The following is a 25,625-nucleotide window of genomic DNA, read 5'->3' on the forward strand; positions in this document are numbered from 1 at the left end:
TCCAGGCGGAATACTACATGCTTGTAACTGCCTATTTAGTACCTAGACCGACCGCGCTCGGACCAATCACTCACGAACCCCTCCACCTTCCAACCACTGCATTGACCCCATTCAAGTCACCTCCAACATCCCAGATAACCACAAGAAAACACCTCAATCCAACAATGCCATCCCCATCCCTCCCCCTCCTCCTCCTCACCCTCCTCACAAAATGCCTCTCCCACGAAATCGCCTTCCCCTCCATCTCAGGCATGCAAGAACCCCTCCTCACAGACCGCATCCTCAGCACCAGCGATCTAGACATCAGCTCCCCAGTCTACGCCGGCCTAACGACGTACGCTAACCTGCCGTACGTGCATTGTCTCGCGGACGCGGCGACGGAGGTGGAGAAGTACGATATTGCGATTTTGGGCGCGCCGTTTGATACCGTACGTTTCGTCTCCGTTAATTTCGATTGCTCATTCGTTGTTGGGAGGGTGTTTTCGTGCTGATGTGGTTCTAGTCCGTTACTGCTCGACCTGGTGCTCGGTTTGGACCGGGTGGGATTCGGCAGGGATCGAGGCGGATGGCGCCTTGGGGTGGGTTTAGTGTTTATACGGGTGAGTTTGGGGGTTTGTGTTGGCGTGTGCAACCTTGATGGTGTTCTGATGTGTTTGTTTTCTTGTTAGGGAAGAATGTTTTCCAGCAGGGATATAAAGTGGTAGATTGTGGGGATGCGCCTTTGACGTTTCTGGTGAGTTGATGGGTTTGATGGCTGTTGCGGATCATGTTGTGCTGATTGCTGCAGGATAATACTGTTGCTTTGAAGCAGTTGGATAAGGCTCATAAAGTATGATACGTGAATTGATCGCGATGATGAGTATTGGCTCATGGATATATAGGTGATATCTGGGAGGCCAGCAAACTCCTCCGACGATGTGGCTCCGCGGATCATCACTCTCGGCGGAGACCATACTACCACGCTCTCCGCCCTGCGCTCGACGCACAATCGTTGGGGCAGCGTTAGCGTCATACACTTCGACAGCCACATCGATACATGGGATCCCGATGTGCTTGGCGGCGGCCTATCGCATTATGCGTAAGTCGCACATTCCGCTCTTCAAACCCCAACCGACTAACATGACACCAAAAGCGGCGTCAACCACGGCACCTTCCTCCACATCGCACACGAAGAAGGCCTCATCCGCAACACGTCCATCCACGCGGGCATCAGAGCACCCGTCATCACTAAAAAATACGACCTCCGGCACGACAAAGCCTGCGGCTTCAGCATCGTCACAGCGCGCGACATCGACAAGCTCGGGACCGCGGGCGTCATTCAGAAGCTCAAGGACCGCGTGGAGGGCTCGAAAGTGTACATCAGCGTCGACATTGACGTTTTGGATCCGGCGTATGCGCCTGCGACGGGCACGGCAGAGCCGGGTGGGTGGACGACGCGCGAGCTGTTGACGATTTTGGATGGGTTGGTGGGGCTTGAGGTTGTTGGGGCGGATGTTGGTGAGTGATGATCGGATGTTTTCGCATGTGTGTTTGTTGATTTGCTGACGATGTGATGGAAACAGTGGAGGTTGCACCGATCTACGATAATGCTGGGGAAACGACGACGTTAGCTGCTGCGGAGGTGGTGCATTCATTGCTCGGACTGGTGGTGGAAACTCCGGTGAAGAGCCTTGCACGATGAAGTCGGCTTAGAGCAGGCGAGAACAAGAAGGATAATCCGTATAAATTAAAATAAGGACGATTATAGACGTCGTCTATTGCATGAATATTGAAACTCCATCCCTCCCCATCAACCTCACTCATACATCACCGCAGTGCCTTCCATCTTGGGTTAGCTAGCCGGATCCGCGGTTCTGCCCGCGCCGATGCCGTGGAGCGGGATCGAGTCCAAATTGCACGCCATCGCTCTCCATCCCATCGCCACCGCATCACTCACGGCAAACCGCCAGAAAGGAGACGTCCACAATGTCTTTCGAACCCAAGCAAAAGGTCAATCTCGACCCGCCAAAAGACGACCCCATAAGCGCCGAGTACCTCTCCAAATGCAACGGTAAGGTTAGCATCTTAGAATGCAATGGCTGGCTCAGGCACTGATCGCAATCGACGAACAGGCAAGAACCCCGACTATCCGACTTATGTCGCTATAAAGGTATGCTGCCATCGCATTCCATCTCTTACATTCAGTTCAATCGAGTTGACGACAGCAGGGCACCGTCTTCGACGTCAGCGGGAATAAAATGTACGGGCCCGAGGGATCGTACAAAAGTGAGACGACTCTCCCTTCTCCCTTCTACACTGAGCTCTTGTCTGACTTTCCGCGGCGCAGTTTTCGCTGGCCGAGACGCTTCTCGCGCTCTGGCGCAGTCTTCTCTCAAAGAGGAGGATTGCCGGCCGGATTGGTATGATTTGGCCGATGAGCATAAGAAGGTGCTGAATGATTGGCATACTTTCTTCAGCAAGCGGTATAACGTCAAGGGCAAGGTGGAGGGGGCGACGAATACGTAGAGGTTAGGAGTGGTGTGAGTTCAGGTGTGGTGGATTTGATGCTGAATGCTCTTCACGCTTTGATACTTTTCCGCCTGTCTCATGTTGTCCACATCAAAGACAATCGTAATCCACCCATCCTCGAACGCAGCAAAGTCAAAGCACCAAACGGAAAGGGGTATATCCATGCAAGCAAGCATCCTCTGTCCTTCCCCATCACCCTCCCCATAACTCTCACGCCATCTGCCGCTGCTGATACACCTGCTGCTGCTGCTGCATCTGCACCCTCCGCAACCAATTTTGATGCGCGCACTCGGCGCACACCTGGTTCGCGCTGATCCACTCGCGCTTAATCGACCACGATCCAGAACACATGTGCTCCGGGTCGTTGCGCGCAAAGTGGCAGTGCTTGATGAGGCGGCGCCCGGCGTGGCCGCAGTGGAAGTGGATGACTTCGTACTTTTTTGATTTTGCTGTCAGCGAGGTGAGTTGGGAGGGGGGTGGTGGGGATGGGCTGTACCTGGCACATTGTGGGTGACGGTTGAAGGTGGTTGTGATGGTGTTGTGGTGGACAGTGAGTTTGCTTTTGGGTGGGATGTGAAGTTGTGCGGCTGTGTGGTGTGATGTGCTTATGTATCACGACGAGGAAGCATTGAGTATTCTTCTGAAAATCGAAGAGACGGAAGAAAAGAAGTGCAGCAGAGAGCAGACCGCATGACTTAAGAAGCAATGCCACCGACCTATGCGAGTGAATGACCGGGGTGGCGCACAATAAGCACCATTCACCTCTCGCGCGTATGAACTCACGAGCGCGAACCACCATGTCTCTCTCTCGCTGGGCGGGTGAAAGGACTTTGCATGATCTCCACCATGCCCGTTCCCCTCGTCTATCGGTTTGTCTTCCACCGTCCGGATCTTACCTTACCCACTTCATCCACAGCTCGTGTGAAACCAGCAGATGCGAATCATCGGCGTCGCCTCAAATCACCAAGCCGAGGCGTCGCAACGAGCAATTTCCTTGGCCGCGCAACACGAACTCCGAATGCCTCAAAGCGTCGTGTACAACAACGCAATACTAAAGCCTGCAGAAAAGGCGCAAGAGCAAAGGCGAAGAGAACGAGAAGGAGGGGAAAGCAGCCAAGCAAGTGCAAAGAAAAATTGCCACAAAGGCAAAGAATATGTTATATATCGCATTTCCCCACCCCAAGAATTACCCCGTTCGGAAGGCGCGCGAGCGCCAGTGGAGCCCGACTCCACTGCCTTCACGCGAGCGTGCAGCGCGCATTGCGTACGGAAGAGGTGGCTGTGGTACGTATGGCTGGGGGAACTACGTGGCGGCATGTCGAGAGCTCGAGCAGTGCTGATCTGTGGGTGCGGGGGTGCTTCTGCACGTCGCCGACGGCCGCTTTGCATTCCCATTCGTTCTCGAGCGACTTTTGAAGGCGCGGACGTTCAGTGCCGAAAAGCCTGATCCCGGTAAAGAGTGGGCGGTTGTGTAGCAGCTGGATGCAATCGGGGAATAAGCCGGCACATTTTTTGCTCTTTTAAACATGCCGTCAAGGTACGGATCGTGTCCGAGCCGGCGGGAGGAGGGGCGGGAGGCAATAGTATATTTCATCGACGGATGAGAGCATGTTCATGCGCTGGAGAAACCAGTTTGCGAGGTTGGAGGAGCGATGCTCGACGTGGCCGAATGGAACTGTAGACTTGACGTTGAGAAAAGTGAGCAGTCACATTTCCGGTCGAATAGCGTCCGACTACTTTCCGCCCTTACGAGCTCGACGCATGGCTCGTTTCCGCCCAATGATGCGGTTGCGATTCGCAGTCTTCTCGTCCACGGGTTGCTTCGCCGCTGCGCCAGGTGCAGCATCTGTGCGGCCGGCAGGAGGCCTAGTCGGTCTTGCATCGTTCCCACGTCCTTCTCTCCCACGCGGGCCTCTCTCCGGACGCTGTGCTCCAAACCCTGGCCGCTGTGCTCCAAACCCGGGCTTCCCACGCAGAGCTCTCTCTGGACGCTGTGCTCCAAACCCAGGATTAGGATTCCCACGCGGAGTCCTCTCCGACCGCTGCGATCCAAACCCTGACTGCCCCCGCGGAGTCCTCTCCGGCCGCTGTGCTCCAAACCCTGACTGCCCCCGCGGAGTCCTCTCCGGCCGCTGTGCTCCAAACCCTGGCTTCCCACGGGGAGTTCTCTCCGGACGCTGTGCTCCAGTTCCCCACTGTTGTCTGCCTCCGCCACTAAATCCGTTCTCACGATCGCGTCGCCCTCGAGGTGCATGCTCAGTTTCAGCCGGAGGCGCACCACCAGCACTGGGATCCACAGCCAGACTCCGATCCCTCGCCTTCTGCTCTCGGTCTTTGCGGCGCAGAACGACTTGCGCATTCTCAATTGCGAACTCGACAATGAGTCGCTTCTTCCGATCCTGGATTTCGTCCTGGGAAAGCTTGGACTTCTTCTTCTCTTCCTTGACTTGATACCCGATAGCGTGTCCATTGAGCCATCGCAGCCCCATAAGCGCGCAGCGATGCGTGTAGAATTCAATGAATCCGTAGCCCCTGCTTCTGCCCGCGCCACTCGACTCCGTAACTTTGGTGCCACTGGCGCCCTCAAAGACGACCTTGGCTTGCTTCACCACACCCTTGCCGGACTTCTTGCGAGCCTTCTCCGCAGCATCCATCTCCTCGCCGCCACGGATGAGCTCTTCTTTCGACAGCTTCTGCCGCAAACCTGCTTTGACGTCCGTCGCGAACCCCACGACGGCTTCGCGCGCCAAGGACTTGAGGTCTTTGGAGGTGATGCTGCGGGGGACGTTGCGGACGGATAGGCGCGTCAAGCTGAGGTGCAGCGAGGGGTTGCTCTCGATCAGCGTCTTGCGCTGCTTGGCGCTGGCGTCACGCATATTGCGCTCCGTCGGAGTGAGCTTCTCCCAGAGCTTGGACTTGGTGGAGATGGTGCCCTCGGGGAGCAGGTAGAGGCGACGCTTGTCTTCGTTGCGTTTGCGGCGTTGTGCGACGCCTTCCTGCGTTAGGCGATTCGCCTCGGACTTTTCGACTGCTCGGCTGACTTGAAGCACCCGGCCATCGATGCTGTACTCGCCCGAAGGATCGTTGGCTTCGTTTTGGAGTACAGAATTGGGCGCCTGCTTCGTCTTGACGTCTTTGGACTCGCTCTGCGCTTGAGGGTTCGGCCGAGGTGCGTTGCGCACGCAAGCATCCGCGTCTTCTTTCGAGTAGAAGCACACAAAGCCAGTCCCTCTGGACCTTTCGGTTTCGAAATCCATGACGACCCGCGCATACCTTGTCTTGCCAAACTTGGCGAATGCATCCTCCAGATCCTCGTCGGTGCAGGTGAAGGGTAGGTTGCGAACGAAGAGAGTGGTCGATGTGTCGCTCTTCTTCTCCGCTTCGTCGTCCGTACCGTCGTCCATTTCAACGTCGACATCGTCTTCGTCAGCTTCATCTTCATCGCTTCCAGGCTCCATGCTATCGTCCAAGTCTTCGCCGTCAACAACACCCAGCTTCCCGTCATCTGCGTCACTGGATTCCTCTGCTCCTCCGTCTTCTTTCGACACTTCCTCCCCTCCTTCTGCACCACGCTGAAGCGCATTCTCATAGACATCCTTGCTGACCGCCCAATCAACAGCCAATGTCCGGCCATCCACTTCCTTTCCATTGATCCCCTCGAGAGCCTTCTCGGCATTCTTCCTCCCACGCAGGACCACAAATCCAAACCCGGACATCTGCCCCTGCTTATTGGTAGGAATATACGCCTGCTTGATCTTCCCATAGCTCATAAACAGCTTCGACAAGTGCTCGGGCGTCTTGATAGTCCAGGGCAAGTTTCGCACAATCAATCTCGAGGCCTGGGGAGGAGTAGCTTCCTCGCCCTGCTGCTGCTTGCCGAATGTTCGCTTTCGTTTATTGCCCGCCTCCGCAGCTGTATCGCCTTCGCCATCACGCTGTCGAGGCTCTGCGAGCTCGATGCGCAGCTTCTTGCCCTCTAGAGCGTGCCCGTTGAACTCTTCCTTTGCTCTTTGTGCATCTTCGGCGTCGGCGAAGGTCACGAAGCCGTAGCCACGGCATTGCTTGGTCGCGGGGTCTGTGACGGCAATGGCATGCTTGATCGGGTACGAGTCGGAGAAAAGGTCGGTGAGGGATTGCGTCGTGGTGGTTGCAGGGAGCGAGCGGACGAAGAGAGAACGTCGGTGCTCCGGCCCATCTTTTTGTGAGTTGGCTGGGCTTGCTTCTTCGGTAACTGCGGTGTCTTTGACGGCGGGCTCGACGACTGGCACTGCACCATCGACGAGCTTCACTTTTTTCCTCGCTGGTGCCATCGTTGATGTGTTTGTTGGTTGGTTCTTGATCGCTCAGAAAAAGTCCCAGAAAGTTTCAACTCGGCATGGGAAAAATTCCATGACAAATAATTTAGTCATCAATCGGCGTGCACGGATGTACAATCGAGATGCATCTCGGTCCCAACTAAGAAGAGACTCAATATTGAGGAAGAGGTACATGTGTATGCAAGAGGGTATGGCCTAACTGGGAACTATCCGCATGACCACCTTTTGTACGCGCGCGAGGATCTCCGGTCGCGTGGTTTGCTACACCAAAACATTGAAGCTCGACTTAAGTTTCCTGGAGCTTTTGTTGCGCATCATCCTTGGCTGATCGCAAGGCTACGCTGCCAAAGGGTTGGAAACACGGAAGGCCTTCTCGCGCATAGATAATGAGCAAAGCAACGCCGGGATCAAACCGATGAGGGACCATGACCTCATCTTCTGATGGCAAAACATAAGGGTCGGGGATGGTTCGCCGCATGCTGTGTAACTGGTGCCACCTCACACAAAGACCAAGGCTGCATGGCGGACGGGTGTGCGTCTTCGATCGCGTGTTCTGAGCGAAATCTTCAATGCCTTCATAGCGAAAAGGAACACGTTCGATTGTAAATGCGGTTTTGCAGGGTGAAGAGGGTGCTTACAACATGACAGCCGGCATCCGATTGGTCTCCCACCACGCGACAACAGACGCGATGACGAGCTGTGAGTGGTGTCGAGAGGGAAGAAGCATGCATTAGCGCGTGCATCCCTCTGTCCAACGGTGCCGCCTTGCCAGAAGCTCTGCCATGCGGTGTGCTGCAGGCACGGCGGTAGCTGCAGCGAACGGGGAAGACATCTTGATATTCCTGTCTATCCTTTGCATCGGCGGTGAGGCAAAGACAGGAGGAAGATTGGGATGCTCGGCTGGACCCTTGTAGATCGCATTCCTGTGTGGCGTGGGATGCGGTGCACAGGAATCCGAGCCGCATCCCATGATAACACGGTGCAGCAGAAGCGCCGGCTGGCTGCAGTGCAGCAGTGCAGAAGCGGGAGGGCTGCAAGGGAGAAAAAAACAACACACCCTTGCTTTCAGGCATGAATTTATAAAAGTGTGTTTGTCGAATAGGTGCAGTTGAAGAGGAAGCACAGTTCGTACCTTCCGGATTGTAGGAAAGATAGGAGAGGGGCATGCTTTGCCGAGAGCTCGCCTAACGATTGGCTTTCTTGATACACACAAAATCGCCCTCTGCCCCCCCTGCACAGGGGGTGCGCTGCAGGCCAAAGTTGGTCAAGCGCCCGCAAATTGAACGACCACTACCACCACCAAATACACAACACCACCACCACCTGCACCTGCATTTTCCCTCCGCCGCGGCCCCCCAACCGAGCTCTACCATTCCCACTCAACCACCCTCACGCATCCACGGCATTCGCGCGCATTCCTCTCTGGCCTTTTCCCCCGGCCAGCCTTCCTTGCTCTCAACTGCAATCCACCCCTCGCTTACACCCGATTTTTTCCATACGCCATTCGCCTTCAATGACCTTCGACTCTTTGTGCAGCAGCAATACCTGGTTTGACGACCTCAATGGCAGTCTCTGCCGCTTTGCCGCCTCACATCCCTCACATAACAAGATCGCACCAACAAAACATCCGTGGGAGGAGGAATGGAGCAATGGATGAAAAAGCCGAAGCTCGGGGGGAGGATGCGCTGCGGTCGCGCATGAACGCGTTGATTGGGTTCTGGGAGGCGCTGGGTGATTGTCGCCACAGCGCTCCGAAATGCTCGCTTGCTGGCAACGAGCATGGTTTCTCCCCACGCAAGGAACTGAGCGCGCGAGATTGTCGAAGACGAGAGATTTTCAGGCCTTTCCATACACCAACAACCGCGATCGCACCGCCTCCACCCTACGAGGAGGCTCTGTCGGACGCGCCGCCCGACTACACTAATACAAACGAACAGGCTGTGGCGCGATTCAGCAAAGATGGGGGCCTGAAAGAGAGCAACGGCGAAACACAACCATTGAGCGCGCATCCTGCTCCTCCACCCAGCGACGCCAAAGTCGACCTGTCCCAAATTACAGGCATTCGATCCGCGGCGAGCAAGAAAGCAAAACAAGCCGCGAAGAAGGCGCAGATGGAGAAGTGGGCAGACAGCGACAACGAAAACGGCCAATCGGGCGGTGGCGATGGAGGCGAGAATGGTGGAGAGGGGAATAATGCAGGTGATGGAGGAGCTGGTGCTGGTGGAGACGGCGGCGGCGGCGGCGATCCTCCGGACGGCAATGGCGGGGACGATGGGGACGATTGGTTCACCGGCTGGGGATCCAGCAAGAAAGACAAGAAAAAGAAGAAGAAAGGCTGGTTCGACGACGACGAAGACACGAAGAAGGCCGAAGAGGAAGCGGCGAAGAAGGCGGAAGAAGAAGCTGCTGCTGCTGCTTCGAAAGCGACGGCCGATGCCGATGACGACTGGGCCGGCTTCTCTACCGCGAAATCGAAGAAGAAGGGCAAGAAGAACAAGGAGCCTGATCCAGAGCCAGAGCCGACTCCGTCCAAGGACAGCCTTGACCTTGGAACTGCAGCGCAGGCCGTCGATGCGAACGCCGAAGACGAATGGGGTGGCTTTTCGAGCAAGAAGAAGAAGGGCAAGAAGGGCAAGGTACGTGATTATTCTATTGTTTCATTTCCAATCATGACGATGTGCGAACGGCGAGTGTTGCATGAATATGCACGACGAGAATGCGCAGCGCCAATCGCGTGGCTCGGCGGGAAAGGAGGCTCTGGGGAAAGCTCGGACCTCCGCAATCTCACCCCCAGCCAGCCCAGACGGGGCTCACAGGAGCCTGCAGGATCGCAAGCAACACGCGACCTGCTTCTGGCGTGAACTTGTCTGCCATGCAACAACTGCCCTCTCACTCGACATCGCCTCCTCTCCGCATCTCGATCACATCAACCATGTCGCTCACGCGTCGCGCCTCCTCACTGATTTGACCTGCAGAACGACCCCGCCACCGACACCGCCGCAGACAAAGACATGAAATTCGACAGCATCAACCTCAACGACGACGCCAATGCCCCCAAACTAGACCTCAACTTCGGCCTGGACGCCGTGGACGACAAGAAGTCGAGTGGGGGCGGAGGCTTCAGTTTTGGCGGAGGCTGGGGCGGCGGATGGGGCTTTGGCGGTCTGGACGACAAGAAGGACAAGGACAAGGACAAGGACGGCAAGGCTGCGGAGGACTCCGGCTGGAACTTCTCTTCGTCCTCCAAGAAGGACAAGGACAAGGACAAGAAGAAGTCGGGCTTCGACTTCAGCTTCGATGGCTTAGGCGGCGACGACAGCCTTGACCTTGGCACATCTGCCAAAGCGGACAAGGCTGTTGAAGAAGACCCTTGGTAAGATGGCCTTTATCCGCAGTACACTACCCACACGCTGACACACTCGACAGGTCTGCCGTCGGCTCCAAATCCAAAGACAAGAAGAAGTCGAAGAAAGGCACCACCACCGACCTCGACCCTATTGTCGAACCACCCGCCGCAGCCGCCCCCGCGGAAGAGAAGGTTGACGACGACCCGTGGGCGACCTTGGCGAGCGGCAAAAAGTCCAAGACCAAGAAGAAGAATTTCTGGGACGCTGAGCCTGAGCCCGCGCCCGCCGCGCCTGAGCCGGAGCCCGTGAAAGAGGAGAAAGTCGACGATGATCTGTGGGCATACGGCACAAATTCCAAAGCCGCGAAGAAGGCGGCCAAAAAGTCCGCGAAGGCCGGCAAGGAGGACGAGAAGGCGGCAGATCCGCCAGTGACTGCTTTGCCTGAACCTCCTGTCGAAGCTACGGCGGACGATGTCGACGGCTGGGGCGTCTCGACTTCCAAGAAGGACAACAAGAAGAAGAAGACTACCGCTTTTGACTGGGGCAGCGTCGACCCCGAGCCCGTCCCCGACCCTCCTGCCGCCGCCGCGACCATCGAGACCGACCCTTGGGCCGACGCGATGTGGACCGACACCAAGAAGTCGAAGAAAGGTAAGAAGGGCGCGCTGATCGACGAGATTCCCCCGCCTGCGCCCGAGCCGGTGGTCGAAGAGAAAGCCGCCGACGACGACTGGTACGGCACGAGCAAGAAGGACAAAAAGGACAAGAAGAAGGGCAAGGCCGAGCCGGAACCCTCTCCTCCTCCCACCGCTACGAAAGAGAAAGTCGTCGTTGTCGAAGAGGCGAAACTGGAAGACGACGACTGGGCGAGCACGTGGACTACCGGCACGAAGAAGAAGGACAAGAAGAGCAAGTCCAAGGGGATCACGGAGATTGTCGAAGAGGCGCCTGCTGAGCCGCCCAAGGCTGAGAAGGTGGAGGAGAAGGCGGCTGAGGAGGACGATCTTTGGGGCAGCTGGGGCACGAAGAAGGATAAGAAGAAGGCTTCCAAGAAGGGGGCTGTTGATGCGCCGCCGCCTGCTCCTACGCCGCCTGATCAGGGACTTGATGCGCCTTTGGTTGATCTTGATGATCCTTGGGGTGGGTTGAGTTCGGGGAAGAAGAAGTCTTCTAAGGAGAAGGAGAAGGAGGCTAAAGAGAAGGAGAGGGAAAAAGAGAAGGAGAAGGAGGCTAAAGAAAAGGAGAAGGAAAAAGAGAAGGAGAAGGAGAAGGAGGAGAAGAAGGACAAGGACAAGGACAAGATCAAGGAGAAGGACAAGGACAAGGAGAAAGACAAGGACAAGGACAAGGACAAGGACAAGGAGAAAGACAAGGACAAGAAGGGCTTGCTGAGTCGAGGCAATTCCGCATCTGAAGTGCCAAAGGCCGACGACAGCAAGATCAGCAAGACCAAGTCCAAGGACTCAAAGAGCAGCGCTGCCGATGACATCCTCGCCATTGTCGACGAAGAACCTCCATCTCCGAAAGACGACAAGAAAGCTTCGTCAAAGGCAGGATGGAGCAGTCTGTGGGGAAGCAGCAGCAAGACCACCACGAAGACTTCTTCCAAGGAGTCGGAGAGGGAGCGCAGAGAGCGAGAGCGTCTGGAAGAAGAGAAGAAGGCCGAAGACGAGTTTGCGGCCCTGCTCGGCGACGACATGGACGATCTGCTGCCTACCGAAGAGCCATCGAAAAAGTCTACCAAAGACTCCAAGTCAAGCAGCAGCAGCACGAAGAAGCCCGCCGACAAGCTGTCCAAGAGCGACAGCAAGTCCAGCAAGAAGTCGGACACCAGCAAAGACGACGCCGCCGCGACCTCCACTGCAGTGCCCGACATCGTCGATTCGCCCGTCAAGGCCGATGGTTGGTCGTTCTGGGGTTCGTCGATGAAAGCATCGACCAAGGCAAAGGAAATTAGCAGCGGCGCGCAGACCACCAAACGCACCTCGCTCGAGGATCAGGCCAAGGACACTTTGGATGACGAACTGTTGACGCCACCGTCTACCAAGACGGCAAGCAAGACAAAGAGTAGTACCAAAGCCAGCGCGACGGCCACGTCGACGAGTGTCGTGCAAGAACGCGTCAAGGCGTTGCAGGGCGAGAAGGAGAAGGACGCGAAGGAGAAGGGGGAAAGTGGAGCGAGCGCTAGCGCGAAACGGTCGACAAAGGACGCTAGCGGCACGTCCGCCCCGCCTCCACCAGCTTCCCCAGTTTCTGCCGCTCTTCCAGACTCTCTTTCGCCCGACGACAAGAAGTCTTCTTCCAAGAAGACCGCGACGGCCGTCGAGACCTCGTCGTCCTCGACTATCAAAAAGGACAGGAAGGACTCGGCGTCGCCGAAGTCGGGCTCTCCTTTGCCAGGTGGCTTCCCCGGTGACGACCTCTTCGACTCGCCCGAAGAGACGATGGCGCCCTTGCCCAAGAAATCGAGCAAGAAGTCGACTACGAAGTCTTCCTCGAAGAAGGACGCCTCTCCAGTCCTCGTGGACGCGCCCATGATCGATCTGCTCGGCGACGACACCAAACTCCCCACCCCTCCACCCGAGAAGCTTGCGAAAGACGACTCCAAATCATCGAAGAAGGAACGCCCCAAGGTCGTCCGCGACCAGCAGTCTTCCTCTTGGGGCTTCTGGAGCGCCGCCGCGCCGCCAGCAAAAGAGAAGAAGTCTTCGAAAGAAGGATCAAAAGATGGTGATATCTCTCCGACCGAGAAGAAGCCGTCGTTGCAGCGGTCCAAGTCTGAACGCAAGAGTTCGGAGAGGGATATCGTCGACAAGTCTCCTGGTTCTGACAAGGAAGCCAAGGGCTCCAAGTCGCGACCGAGCACGTCACGTGGCTTGAGTTTTTCCGGCATGTTTGGAGGCGCACCACCGCCTTCACGAACCAAGTCGACGCGCGATCGTCGTGACTCTCGCCGGCAGTCTGTTGCCGTGGGAGACACTTCTCTCCCATTGTCTCCTCCTCCCGAGGATATGAAGCCAAGAGACATGCCTGAGAAGGCCGCCAGGATGATGGGCGTCGAGCGCAGCAAGCCCTCACGTGACAAGCCAAAGTCGCGCAAGACTCCCGATCCCTACGCTCTCGACGACGACGACCTGCTGGTTGATACCAAGGAAGACTCTGCCAGGGATGTTCCGCAGTCTGACATTCCAAGGGAAAAGAAGTCGAGCAGATCCAAGCGGCAGCCGGTCGTGATGTCCGGTGGCCTCGGCGAGCCGGATGATGTGCTCATGGGCGATGCTCCGCGGCCATCCGATGATTCGGACGGCTTGGTCAAGCGTCCTTCGAATGCGCGAAAATCAACTTCAGGCGCGAAAGTGGGCGGTCTCATCGGTGGTCTGTTCGGCGCCATGGGCGCTCGCCCCACTCCCGACCGTCGACAGAGCAGGGTTTACGAGAGCGAGGACGTGGATCCGCGGCGTAGACGAGCGACGACTTATGATGATGACGCGGCGAAGCGACTCCGCCGCGAAGACCGTCAAGTCCGTCGATCGCGTCAAGCGCCCGATGGCGATCTACCCGCCGATGCTGTCCTCACCACAGACGCCGAAGCCGCAGAAGCGAAAGAGGCTCGGCGGGCCGAGCGCCGGGAGAGAAGAGATCGAGAAGCGGCCGAAGATGCGGAACGAGCTGCCCGGCGTCGGGAGAAAGAGGAGTCGCGCAGAGTGAAAGAACGGGATGATCGTGACAGGCTGGACAGAGAAGAGGAGGAGCGACAGGCGCGGAAGGAAGACGAGCGCAGGGCTCGACGTGAGGCTCGGCGCGCTGAAGAAGATCGCGCCGCGGCGCAAGAAGAAGCACGAGACGCCGAGCGCCGGGATAGAAGGCGTGATCGCGAGCGCCAACAGCAACGCGAAGTCGAGGACACGGCTGCTGCTACCTCTACCCGACCGCGAACCGATCGCCGCCGCTCATATATGCCCGACCCAGCGGAGGAAGAAGCGCGCCAGCTCCGTCGCGACGAGCGCCGCATGCGCAAATCCGCCGACGTCTCCGCTCCCAACGGTAAAGACCGCCCGCGTACTTCTCGCCGCCGCTCCGATTACCCCGCCCCCGTTGCAGAGGAATACTTCGACCGCCGCAACAGCGAGCAAGCCTCCTCACGTGCACGCCCTCCGTTCGCCAAAGTCGCAAGCGGCAACGACAAGACTTCCTCGTGGGTGAATTCTGTGAATCAAGACCCGCCTCCGCCGCCGCCCATCGTGGGAACCATCGTCGATGGCCCCGTGCATCATCCTTCGGCGGCAGATCCAGCTATGGATGAGGAGACGACTGCGCGCGAGCTCAGGCGCAAGCGGAGAAAGGAACGCGAGGCGTATGGTGGCGGTGATGATGCCGCTTACCGCCCGCGCCGACGCGACGATCGTGATTTCCAGCGTGAGAGCGATGGCAGCTCGCATGAGCGGCGCAAGAGCTATGCTGGTGGGTATGGAGATCGGGGATACGATGCTCGGCCTGCTGCTCCCGTGAGACGAGAGAGCTGGTTTAAGAAGCTTGCGGGCTTTTGAGTTGGAGGGACGGTTGAATGATGATGATGACGACGATTATGACCTTGTTTCTTGCATTCTTAGCGGACGGCCTGACGATTTTGACTGCTTTTGATTGTGATGTGGGGTTGTCGGGAGCATGTTTGGTTTGGTTTTGACGCGCATAGAGATACCCTTCTTCTTGAGTCCCTGGTTTGGACTCGGTTTTGCTTTTGCTTGTTGAATGGTGGGTTTGTCGGGCATTGCTTGATATCTTAGGCGAGCACTTTATGATGGCATTGATCTTCGCTCGTTCCTTGACGCTTGTGTTCCTGTCACTTCCCTCTATGTTTCAGTTTGCATGTTGCATGGAGATTTGGTCGTAAGCTTTTGACCGTCAGGGAATGCGTCTGCCTTTGAAAAGAGAATGCATAAAACGTATCATGATGCTCGTTGCACGCTATACAGCTGCGACAGTGATGCTACACTTCCGGGTAGACATCACTTTTTCAAGTCAGCATCACACTAACAACATCACCGCACAGGAAATGCCACTCACGTTCGCCTCGGAAGCGGAATCTGCCGCCTCGCATGCGCAATCCGCTCGGGATCAATCGAAGCAAGCAGCATCTCCGGCTCGTCTTTCTTCTCGCCGCCCAGCTCGCCCACCACTTCGCCCCACGGGTCAATAACGACGCTGTGTCCGTAGCTGGTCCTCTTTTCCGTATGGGGTCCTACTTGGGCGGCTGCGATGATCTACGACGAAAGCGTCGGTTAGCGGGAATGAGGTAGAGATGGAGCGTCGGGGTTCCAGCGTACATATGTCTGGCATTCGATCGCTCGTGCTCGTAGTAATGGCATCCAATGCGCTTTTCCTGTGGGCACTGTGAATGCTGAAGGGTACAGGATGATGTCGGCACCCTGTCGTTTCAAGGACAGGGCGATTTCAGGGAAGCGGAGGTCAAAGCAGATTGCCTCGCCGATTTTGCCGATGACGCTGTCGAATGGTGGCAGGATTTTGTTGCCGGGCTCGACGAAGTCGCTCTGCGTTCATCAGTTGGTGTCAGCACGTATACTGACAGGAGTCAATGGAATCAATCCTACCTCCTTGATCTTTGGCACGCCATCCAATTCAATATCGAACATGTGGAGTTTCTGGTAGCGCCGAGCGATTTGGCCCTTTTCGTCAATCCACAGGAGATTGTTCTTGATCCGTTTGCTTTTCGGGTCGTCGCTGGGCTCGTGCACGCCGACGGAAATGGGTAAAGAGTACTTCCTCGCATCTTCTTGGAGACCCAGAACGAAAGGCGATTCGCTCACGGGCTTACAAAGGGACAATGATTCTGCCGGCGAGCTTCCGATGTAGTCGCTTGCTTCCGGGAAGAAGACCGCCTGTTATCGTCCATGTTGTGTTAGAGTGCATATTACTGGAGCGTGTCATTGGCAACTTTCGTACCCGTGCGCCTGCGGCAACTGCTTTCTGGATGACAACTCGGCATTGTTTCAGATTGTGGACCATCGAGTTTGTGGAGCAGATTTGCCCCAGAGCCTGAGCGCATCAGCATATTCGTTCTACTGTATCGCGCAGTGGTGACGAACGACAAGCGGCGGACCTGGTCTTTTGCCGCCCTGATCGAGATACTCTGAACTCACCGCAAGAACCATCGTGAAGCTGTCGTTTGTTATCTCGAGGGAATAGATGCGTGGAGATGTGTTGCCATTCAAAGCCTCGGGCAAGGTGCGGTCGGTGTGACGCTGGATTCCTGCCTCAGGCGTGAAGCTCCGCCAAGACCTAGTCCTGGTGGAAAACTTCGCGCTACACAACGCGACTTCTTCACACTTCTCCATCTTCACGACTTCGATCGATCGGCACCGCCCGCCATCACAGACGGTCGCTTCACCCGCGTCGCCGACATGTGCACCATGTCGGTCTTTCGGCGCCCCATTCACCGCGGCGGCTGAGTTGAGTGGTCCACGAACGAGGTACGTGAAAGCGCTGCCAGTCCATCTGCAAATCCAAGGATGTTATCCACGAACAATCCAAATCCTATATCACCATGCAGGATATACTAAACTTAGAATTACCCTGAGAGCATTGCTTGGACGCGTTATACTTCAGCCATTCTGGCGAGTGAACCATGGCTGACCTTGCGTGCCAATGACAGGTCTTTGCCTCACATGGCTATCTTCATCTGCTATGACAATGGTCCTGACGCCATGCCGTCACCGGCTACGAGTTCCCTCGCTCGAAGCTCTTCACTGAAAGGTATGCAGCTTATCTCATTCGCCCTTGCATCTCCGTGATGATACCTTGACACACGAATTGGCATTCCTCGATCTGAATTTACACTGTCGATTTGTCACTATTAGTTTCAGCCTTGTCTGATCGTTCCCTTCAATCTTTGACATCTATCCACACGCTGTTGGTGCTTCTTGAGCTGACATGAAGAACCAGGTACACCTCCCAATTCTACCCCCTTCGTTGCTCCACGTGATGAGACCTCCAAAAGGCAACGGGCGGACAGACTGTGCACTCCAAGCCACCATCTACCTACGCAAGGACGTACAAACCTTGCAGATGTACTGGCGAAGAGATGCTTGTTGAGAAAGCCTGGACTGATCCAGCTGCCTGCAACAGACGACATATCATCCTCTTGGCTGCGAACGTCATGCTAACAGTCCGCGACAGGTATGTAATCTGGTCGGCTTCTCCTTCTTTCCTTTGCAATGATGAATACTATTCACACTGTTTGAACGCCCTACGTGTAACGAACGTGGTGGCGTTATGAACGTACTACACTGAAAATTCTGATTTAATGAGGTGAGCTTTGTATGGCGTTCATTGCCAGTCGGCCCTGCTGACACGATCACAGACTGAAATGCGCATCCTCTATCTGCTTTCGACATCGGAATCTCCGCTGCAGGGCTAGATGGCTAACATTCACTGCTGCATAGTGCCGGTATGAGGAGTTCGGCCGATCGCAACCCTCTGTCGTTGGCATCACGCCGCGAGGGATTCAGCCCCATGCTCTGCAAGATACCTGCCCGAAAGGTCAGTAAGATTTTGCTTCATATTTCCCTGCCATCCCCTGCACTGATGAACTAAATTTATTTCGCTGTGTTCTTTCCGAGTCACACTATGCGGACACCTATTCAACCTTGGAGAACTGAACTGTATTCCCCTTTGATTGCATCATTTCAACTATGCACCGAGACTTCTCCGCCAGCATGCTGACATACGTGTGCAGGGGTTCAGGTGCAGTGAGAGCAGGGCTTTTGGCGTCGGGGATCAGCTTAGAGGGCGCTTATCACGCGAGCAGTGTGCGTCAAGATGTTGTACAGCTGCAAGTTGTGCAGTCGTTCCGCGGTAGTGGTTCTCGAGCAGAGACTTGCCGCGGACGGGCATCGTGTGTAGACCGAATCAACAGACATTGCAGGTGACTGCGTGACTCCTCAGAAACCCTCCATGGTCATTTTTTAGACGTTTACAATCCCGCATTGGAACGTGAACACTTTGAAAAGGTAGCATTGAGCTCATCCTAAGCTACACATGCAAGCATCCCGGATGCCACTCCGCCGTCTCCTCCACCTCCACGCTCTCCCACCTTCCCGCCCGGTAGAAAACGCTCAGAAGTTTTTGTCTGCAAAACCCAATGCCTCCCCCCTTACTCGGCCTTGACGGCGAAATTCCGCTGGGGAAAGTGCCTCGTCCTCTTCTTCTGCTTCTCCGTGACGGCGCCGGCCTCGGCCTTGGTTAACCGTCGGCGCATGGCGCGCGTCTGCTTGGGGCGGAGGTCGAGCGGCATGTACTTCTTGTTCTTGTAGAAGATGCGCAGCTGCGAGCGCTGGTTGGCGTTGATGACGGTGAGGACGCGGGCGATGGATTTGCGGATGTCGTGGCTGTGGGCACGCGATGGGTTAGTGAGATGCTCTTTCTTGCTGCTTCACGCGAGGGGCGGGCGGGATGGTGTGCGTACATTCTGGTCAACTTCGACGATGCTCCGCCTGCGATCTTTGCTGTTCGGAGCTGCACCAGCTCGGCCTTTAGGTCGTCGAGTTGCTTGGTCAAGTCCTCCTTGTTCTTGCCCCAGAGCGTGGCCGCTTTCACTTTGGTGGTCGACTGTGTTTTATTCTTATATTAGCGACCAGGTCTGAGGGTTTGACGTGTGATACGGGTGTGCATACCATTGTGTGTGGGTGATGTCGGCTTGTGTAGATTGTCGTGAAGTGGATTTGCTGCAAATCTTGAGTCGGGCTTGCAAATTCCCACTGTGTATGCCAAGATTCGTAGTGTGGCACGGGAGCAGCCGATGGTGGTGTCGGTGTCATAAGTCGCGGCTTGGAGTGCACACATTTGACACGCCGGCTGTTCCAAGCCTAGCCCGCAATATTTCCCATCCCTTCACCCTCTATTTTTCAACGCTTCATGTATGCGCGATTGGTTCGACTTGCAGCGCGTCGTATACGTGCGATTGGGCCTACTTATTCGTCTGTACATGGATGCCCCTTGTCGGGATCTGAAGGACTTGAGTTCACCCCTGTAGACTGGATGCTAGCCTTCTGGTACGAGCTCAATTGTTTGCACGTCAAACTGCCTCATCGCATGGATTTTCAGCCTCGGAACGAACACACAGTACTGAATTCATAGGTCTCCAGGTCCATCCCACCAAGCTGAACAGCCTCATTGCATTGCTGTCCCTCCTTCGAAAGCTGCATACGCGCTACAGCACGACTGCAACTTGATGGTCGCCGAGTGTGGCAACGGCCTTGTGCGCCGCGGCTCGCAGCCGGATGGACAGAAGATCGCCAGCCTTCGCGCTGGGGGCGTGTTTAGCTTTGGCGGAAGTGGATTGGCTGAACCGACGCTATGCTCATTACAAGCTAATCAACGGCTCATCCCCACCGACTTCCTCTTCCGTCATCTTCCAGCACGCGGAGACATCTTGTGCGACAGACGAGAGACGAAGAATGACCATAGAGTGGCCTGCGTTTGATGACGCGCGCCTGAACAATGGCCTGATTTTTTTCGGGACGAGCTGCAGCCTGCCGCATGTCGAAACAGGTACGAACGCGAGAGAGCGAGGTCGCCAAGAAGCCGGCGGCCGGGTTGTGAGCGTTTCCATGACTGTCCGTCCGCCGGGTTGCGCCTGCCCTGCGGAATCCAATCCAATCCGTCTCTGTCCGTTTCGCCTTGCCTCCACTCGTCATGCTGATGAGTGCTCGTCCCATTAAATAATCCCTAATCCCGTACCCGGCCGTCTCTACGCGCCCTCACCGCTAATCTCCGCCGGCATCTTTTCTTACCCTTTATCACCGGACGTCGTTCCTCAGCCCTCGCTCGCTCTCTTCTCACCTCATCCTCCCTCCCTCGCACCCGTCTCCGCTGCACCCGCCACGTGACGGTTTTGGTTTGTCATCGACGTTCGGGCATCTGCGGGATCATCCATTCTCTGGCGCGGCAACGTTTTTTTAGGGTGCAGTCATATCGCCATCAAGCAATCATATTAAGCCTTGGCTGCCTCCCAACGGCGCTCCTTTCCCCCTCCCCTGCACACCAAGGCATTGCGCGCGCTCGCCCTGCATTCTGCATCTCCGCCCCGATCTGTTTGCTCGCTCACTCACTCACTCACTCATCGCCACCACTTCACCTCTGGATTGCATCCTGCACTGACCCCCACCTGCGCCTCAACATCCCCTCACAATAAGCAACGAGCCAAGACAACTAGCTCGGCAGCTTGCCCCCCGCCCAATCAACTCATCGCTGTGAGCGGGCGCCCTTGAATCCACCGTTTGGGTCACTCGTCACTCATTACCACAATCGCATCCCCGTCTGTCGCTTCCACCATGCTCGCGGAGGAGAGTGCGCGCGGCAAGCTGGCCGACATGGCCGCCCACGACAGTGACTTCGAGGCACCGGCCACCCGCAAATTGTCGAATGTCAAGAAGTCGCGAAGTCCCAAGCATTTGCGCCGCATGGAAACAGCCTTGCGCTCCTTTCGCGTCCTCAAAGGCCTGACTCAGCAGCAGGTCGACAACTTCATGAACTCCTACATCATCTACGACCTCGACTGGAAGGACGAGAAAATGATGACCGAAAAGCTCGGCCCGGACTACCAGAACCGCGTGGGCGAATGCCTGCGCGACTACTACTCCGTCCTCAACCACATGTGCGCGCTCGGCGAGCTGGAGAAGATGTACATTCCGCCCGTCATGGACCTTAACGCCACCATTTTCATGAATCAGATCCTGTACGAGGAAAGCATTGCCGAAGAATTGCAGCTGCCGGAGAATGCCAAAGTCTTTGATTTGGGCTGCGGTCGTGGTCGCGTGGCCGCGCACATGCACATGCTCACCGGCGCCGAGGTGACCGGACTCAATATCGACCATGACCAGGTGGCGAGTGCCATTGCCTTCACCCACGAGCAAAAGTTCCCCAACAACTTCGTCCGCCGAGATATGAACGACCTACCTCTGCCATTTGCAGACGAAGTCTTCGACGGCTTCTACCAAATCCAAGCAATGTCTCTTTGCAAAGACATTCCGAAGCTTTGTGACGAGCTCTATCGCGTGCTCAAGCCCGGCGCCAGGCTGTCGTTGCTGGATTGGGCAAGTCTGGACGCCTTCAACCCCGAGGACACCCATCATCAGGATCTCATGCGCAAGATCAAGCCATTGATTGGCGCGGTTGGTACGCCCACGCCGAAGAGTCTCGCCGACGCCCTTGAATCCGCCGGCTTCACCATTTTGAAAGCGAACAACGCAAGCATCGACGGCTTGCAATCTCCGCTCATCGAGCGTGCCGAGTTCTTCTTCCGCACCGTTCGCATCGGTCTCCGTGGTGCCGTCAAATTCGGCCTGCTACCCGCTCACTTCAACACCATCTTCGACCGCTTCGCTCAGGATGGCGATGCTTTCATCGAAGCGGACAAGGCCCGCCTCATCACCACCAGCTACCACTGGCTTGCGGAGAAGCCAAAGTCCGTTTCTTCCGCCACCAAAGCAGCATCGACGACTCCCGAGCCTGTAATGCCAATCAAAATCGCGAGTGAACCACTCCAGCCGCTAGCAGCCGAGGGCGTAGTGAAGTCGGACTCGTCCGTGCTGCTGAGTCCCACCCCGCAACATTCGGCGGCGAGCTCCAACTTCACCAGCAAGTCTCCGTCACCTGCGCATTCGGATTCCACCGGCATCACCGAGCCACCCGCCGCACCGCCGTTGGAGTCCGTCAAGGCGTAGACTCGGATTCGGCCCCGAGAAAAACCCGAATCACCGAGTCGCATCATGTGCTTCGGGTGCCTTGGACTGCCATTCATCTCGCAGTCAGCTAGTCACGTCACACCCGAGTCTGGCGTGCCGTTTCCTCTCATCGATCGAATGGGCGCCGAGCAGGAACGACACATTCCTCTCCCACCACTCACTATCCCACATCCAGTCTCTCGAAGAACCCAAAAACAACACCTTCAGTTCTCCAATCTACTCTTGGCCACGATATCCCATTCCGCGCAGCAACGATGAAATCGACTCTCCAACCAGGACTTTGACGCGTGCGGTCGACACTCTCCCGGTGGAGAAGGTCAAGACAGGACAAATGACCCTCATCGTCCATTGGCGCACGTCCTCATCCTGCCTCTTTTCCGCATCTGCCCGCCCGCCTGCCATTACAGCATTAACGCCCTAATACCACCGCCAGCTCACCAGAACAAGCGTCTCTGGAAAACGACACACCTCAAGCTAGACGACGTCCATGCCAGCATCAGCACAAGATAGCCCCCGTTCCACGAAACTTTCCACGGATTGCGTGAGAGCGCGCGCAGCCAGCACGGAGCCGATCGAGTGAAGTGAAGAGAAGTCGTAGAGGAGCATTCTCTGGTTTTATCTGCGACGGTGGGTTTCTCCCGGGGGGCTAAGAGGGAGCGAGCGATGTGGCGTGCCGAGCTTTAGCTATATGTACCTAGTGCGGCTCGGCCGCTATTACCGTAATTATCGAAATGACCTTTTTACTTTTTGCCGTTTGTCTTATCACCATTTGTTTGGGTAGAGGTGGCGACGTGAGGTCCGATTATGGATCTGATTAGATTGTCGGTGGTAGTTCATCTGTTGGTCGAGTATTGCAATGCTGCTTTGCGATGCATTCACAACTAAGAATCGACTATTCGCAGAATGAGAGAGCTCGGCCGAGGTCAAAGGAGTGTGAGTGCGATAGCAGGAGTGAGCTCGCCATACGCTATTGGTCTACATCACGCGGTCCATCCCTCCACTAGGCAATGATGAGATGGCGTCGTAGACGCTCACAGCAGTCACACCACTCCGTGACGCGGGGGCGTGCTGGCGAGTGCAGCCTCTACTCCTCCGCATCGCCGCCCTTGTTCTTCTTCTTCTTGCCCGCCGGCGCCTCGCCCGTGGCTTTCTGGTGCACCTTGAACTTCGTCCAGCTCTCCTCCTTGTCCCACTCGAAGCCGGCGAGGTAGGGGTTCTCGAACTCGTCGTCGGCCTGGCGCAGCGTTGTCAGCGGGGTTCATGGCAAGCAAGTCTGCGGGGAAGAGGGGGGAAGGAGGGAGCCACACGCACCTTCTTCTTGTACTGCTTGAAGATGGCGTCTAGGGCGTCTTTGATGGTGACGCCTTTGGGGTTGCGGGCCGTCACTTCGGAGCCGAGGGGGAAGACGAGGTCGATCTTTTTGATGGGCGGCTCGGTCAGGAGCTTTTTGAGGACTTCTTTGTCGTCGAGACTGGCGGGGGAGGTGTTCATCTTCCTGTGTGAATGTGTTAGCCGAGTTGAGGATGGCATGATGAGCAACAGGCTGAGATGAAGTCGAGTGCAGCACGGCATTGTCACAGTCATCGCCATCAGAGGGTGTCACGTACCAGCCCAGCTTCTGTGTTTCGGGGGAGATTTTGATCTCCTTGCCTTCCTTTTCTGCTCGATTGTTCAGCACTTGTCCGACATCGGCCGAACTGCCCCTTGGAGGACGGCGGCGATGGCGAGGTTAGAAGTTGCGTACCTAGGTCGTTGATGTTGAAGACGCCAGGCAACGAGCTGCTCGCTCGCTTGTGCATGACCTTGTCATCAGGCGCGGCCGAGTCGACCTTCTTGAGCTTGGCTTCTTGTGCGTCTGCTGCCATGTTGCGTGAGGGGCGAAGACGGGGATGGAGAAGGGGTGGGGATGGAAACGCGAGGGGGGAAACAGTGGTGGTCACGAGATGAAGTCGGAGGTGCAAGAGCTGTGGTGCAGGAAGGTCCGCACACTCAATTTCAGCAAAGGGTGTGGAGGGGAGGTGGAAGGGAGAGCGGGGGAGGGAAGGCAAAGGGAAGGGGATCTGAGGCCGGGGCCCCTCCTTCCTCTCCTCCTTCCCAGAGCTGTTGTCACGCGACTGCTCGTCCAATCGAAAGTGGGGAAGGCCCATCCCCGGACCCCCACAAACGCGGGGTTTCCACCTGCACGTGATGTGGTGTTTTCGACGCGACATATGGCAATGCAATTGTTCTGCAAGCGTGTTGCTGTATTTATATGTCATCGCGGACTCAGCAGTCAAGTCGACACTACGACCACTCACCGGAAGCAAGTACACAAGTGTAGTCACGTGAGTGAATCCACACAACGGCGTCGGTGGAAAACTCAAAGCATACATGCCCTTTCCACACATCAATTCGGACAAAAATGTCTGCGAATGGCTGTCCGTACATGCATACTTTCGTGCCAGTTGACCAACACCAAGACGAACAAATCGAGTCGAAGTGGGCGAGGGAATCTTATAACCAACCGAGCTCGCTTTGCGGCTCTTGCCTCCGATGACACGAGCAAAGATGTTGCAACACCTGAGGCGCCTGAGCCTCTCGGCTCTGGGATGCTGGATGGATCATGGCGACCGTCATCCGGCCCCAAGACCCTGAGACCAGCTCAGGAAAGGCGATTGAATCCATCACGATCGCTTTCGGCGCTATGTCCCGCTGCACGAACCCCCGACAAACCTGGATGCAAGGCAATCAGTGTTACTCGGGGCAGTCGTGCTGCACGTGGCGATTGGCAGATGAATGCCGCGGTAGGGCACACTGTGGCGGCGGCGGCTGAATTTAGAGCTGGAACAACGATCCTGCCCCCTCTCCACACTGACTCGAAGGCTCTTTATAATGCCCTTCTCTGCCGCCAATGGGTATGCGTATTTGCCTCGCAACCAGAATGCAAGGCTTTGTAAGGGAGCACGAGTTAATTACATAGCAGGGGCACAATTTCCACGATGCGGCTGTGTGGTCTCTTGGACTTCCCGATGCAGTAGTCGTCGGCTTCCCAATACAGTGAGGGTGATGCAGGACAGCTTTATTATTCTCTTCGGCTTCCAAGTTCGATTGCAGCAACTTGAAGTCTGTTTCCTGGATGCAACTCTGCAGAGCGGCCCATCTCTATCAACATGTCCGCAGCATTGCCACGGTTGGACGCCGCGCAGGTTGTGTCTTACAGACTCACAACACAGAAATAGACATATTCAGCCCTACGGACCGCATGGCTAATTGGGCCGAGATGGACAGACACATCGATGGAGGAAAAACTTGAAGCCATCGCAAGAATGCCTCAATGTGGAAGGTGACGCTGTAACACTCGCCGACCAGGCAAATGACGGGGGACCGAGGAAGAGCGGCGCTGGGGCTGAAATGTTGGAGCCGGTGCTGAAAGTTTGACGCAAAGATGGGCGAGATTCGGGGGTGTCGTTGCTTATTAACGATACCCAAGTCATGAGCTTCGGACGGTCGCAGGTATCCCGGAGGAACAATGGCGCTTTCCGCATGTTAATCACGGCCGTGTGTGAACGTGGCGTTCCAGGTGCCGGGCGGGAGAATGTAGTTTCGACGTGACGTGGTTGGGACCGGTCGGTGGATGTTTCCCGGCCGAGCCCAGTGACGATCTCCCGCCCATCAGCGCGTGCGCAAGATAGGGCAGGTCCCCGTTTCCGTAC

The 25,625-nt window shown here is 56.3% G+C and overlaps 10 protein-coding genes across 10 annotated transcripts; 5 read left to right on the plus strand and 5 right to left on the minus strand.

Annotated features, from left to right (window-relative positions):
• Positions 1-82: 82 nt before the first annotated feature.
• Positions 83-1,782, plus strand: BDY17DRAFT_276923 (arginase family-domain-containing protein). Its single transcript, XM_033731999.1, has 7 exons — positions 83-428; positions 503-599; positions 669-733; positions 788-829; positions 882-1,078; positions 1,133-1,497; positions 1,563-1,782. The coding sequence occupies exons 1-7, from the start codon at positions 165-167 to the stop codon at positions 1,679-1,681; spliced, it is 1,149 nt and encodes a 382-aa protein (XP_033593427.1). The 5' UTR covers positions 83-164; the 3' UTR covers positions 1,682-1,782.
• A 183-nt stretch (positions 1,783-1,965) lies between these two features.
• BDY17DRAFT_321618 (cytochrome b5-like heme/steroid binding domain-containing protein) lies at positions 1,966-2,505 on the plus strand (the record flags this gene model as incomplete). Its single annotated transcript, XM_033736659.1, has 4 exons — positions 1,966-2,050; positions 2,112-2,149; positions 2,208-2,265; positions 2,327-2,505. 4 exons carry the CDS (start codon positions 1,966-1,968, stop codon positions 2,503-2,505), a joined length of 360 nt encoding a protein of 119 aa, XP_033593428.1.
• A 213-nt stretch (positions 2,506-2,718) lies between these two features.
• On the minus strand, positions 2,719-6,818 carry BDY17DRAFT_321619 (uncharacterized protein; the record flags this gene model as incomplete). The annotated part of the gene is made up of 3 exons (XM_033736660.1): positions 2,719-2,943; positions 4,259-4,722; positions 4,787-6,818. The coding sequence occupies 3 exons, from the start codon at positions 6,816-6,818 to the stop codon at positions 2,719-2,721; spliced, it is 2,721 nt and encodes a 906-aa protein (XP_033593429.1).
• Positions 6,819-7,010: 192 nt separating this feature from the next.
• BDY17DRAFT_292238 (uncharacterized protein) lies at positions 7,011-7,921 on the minus strand. The gene is made up of 2 exons (XM_033732787.1): positions 7,463-7,921; positions 7,011-7,377 (listed from the first exon to the last, which is right to left on the minus strand). The coding sequence occupies exons 1-2, from the start codon at positions 7,895-7,897 to the stop codon at positions 7,111-7,113; spliced, it is 702 nt and encodes a 233-aa protein (XP_033593430.1). The 5' UTR covers positions 7,898-7,921; the 3' UTR covers positions 7,011-7,110.
• Positions 7,922-8,076: 155 nt separating this feature from the next.
• BDY17DRAFT_351614 (uncharacterized protein) lies at positions 8,077-14,718 on the plus strand (the record flags this gene model as incomplete). Its single annotated transcript, XM_033738207.1, has 3 exons — positions 8,077-9,460; positions 9,800-10,197; positions 10,251-14,718. Exons 1-3 carry the CDS (start codon positions 8,387-8,389, stop codon positions 14,716-14,718), a joined length of 5,940 nt encoding a protein of 1,979 aa, XP_033593431.1. The 5' UTR covers positions 8,077-8,386.
• A 513-nt stretch (positions 14,719-15,231) lies between these two features.
• Positions 15,232-16,195, minus strand: BDY17DRAFT_245546 (carbon-nitrogen hydrolase; the record flags this gene model as incomplete). Its single annotated transcript, XM_033730639.1, has 4 exons — positions 15,232-15,432; positions 15,496-15,720; positions 15,781-16,068; positions 16,133-16,195. The coding sequence occupies 4 exons, from the start codon at positions 16,193-16,195 to the stop codon at positions 15,232-15,234; spliced, it is 777 nt and encodes a 258-aa protein (XP_033593432.1).
• Positions 16,196-18,185: 1,990 nt separating this feature from the next.
• BDY17DRAFT_292263 (ribosomal L29 protein-domain-containing protein) lies at positions 18,186-19,109 on the minus strand. The gene is made up of 3 exons (XM_033732788.1): positions 18,862-19,109; positions 18,654-18,796; positions 18,186-18,576 (listed from the first exon to the last, which is right to left on the minus strand). Exons 1-3 carry the CDS (start codon positions 19,003-19,005, stop codon positions 18,342-18,344), a joined length of 522 nt encoding a protein of 173 aa, XP_033593433.1. The 5' UTR covers positions 19,006-19,109; the 3' UTR covers positions 18,186-18,341.
• Positions 19,110-20,616: 1,507 nt separating this feature from the next.
• Positions 20,617-21,648, plus strand: BDY17DRAFT_236689 (S-adenosyl-L-methionine-dependent methyltransferase; the record flags this gene model as incomplete). The annotated part of the gene is made up of 1 exon (XM_033730307.1): positions 20,617-21,648. A coding segment is annotated over one exon (1,032 nt), but the record flags the coding sequence as incomplete, so codon positions are not given.
• Positions 21,649-22,682: 1,034 nt separating this feature from the next.
• On the minus strand, positions 22,683-24,071 carry BDY17DRAFT_292269 (uncharacterized protein). The gene is made up of 4 exons (XM_033732789.1): positions 23,678-24,071; positions 23,541-23,592; positions 23,245-23,428; positions 22,683-23,167 (listed from the first exon to the last, which is right to left on the minus strand). The coding sequence occupies exons 1-4, from the start codon at positions 23,796-23,798 to the stop codon at positions 23,018-23,020; spliced, it is 507 nt and encodes a 168-aa protein (XP_033593435.1). The 5' UTR covers positions 23,799-24,071; the 3' UTR covers positions 22,683-23,017.
• BDY17DRAFT_87478 (uncharacterized protein) lies at positions 23,535-25,076 on the plus strand. The gene is made up of 2 exons (XM_033738794.1): positions 23,535-24,827; positions 24,896-25,076. Exons 1-2 carry the CDS (start codon positions 23,823-23,825, stop codon positions 24,971-24,973), a joined length of 1,083 nt encoding a protein of 360 aa, XP_033593436.1. The 5' UTR covers positions 23,535-23,822; the 3' UTR covers positions 24,974-25,076.
• The last annotated feature ends 549 nt before the right edge of the window (positions 25,077-25,625 follow it).

The sequence above is a fragment of the Neohortaea acidophila genome, assembly GCF_010093505.1.
Source record: "Neohortaea acidophila strain CBS 113389 unplaced genomic scaffold BDY17scaffold_2, whole genome shotgun sequence".
NCBI classification, from domain to species: Eukaryota; Fungi; Ascomycota; class Dothideomycetes; order Mycosphaerellales; family Teratosphaeriaceae; genus Neohortaea; species Neohortaea acidophila.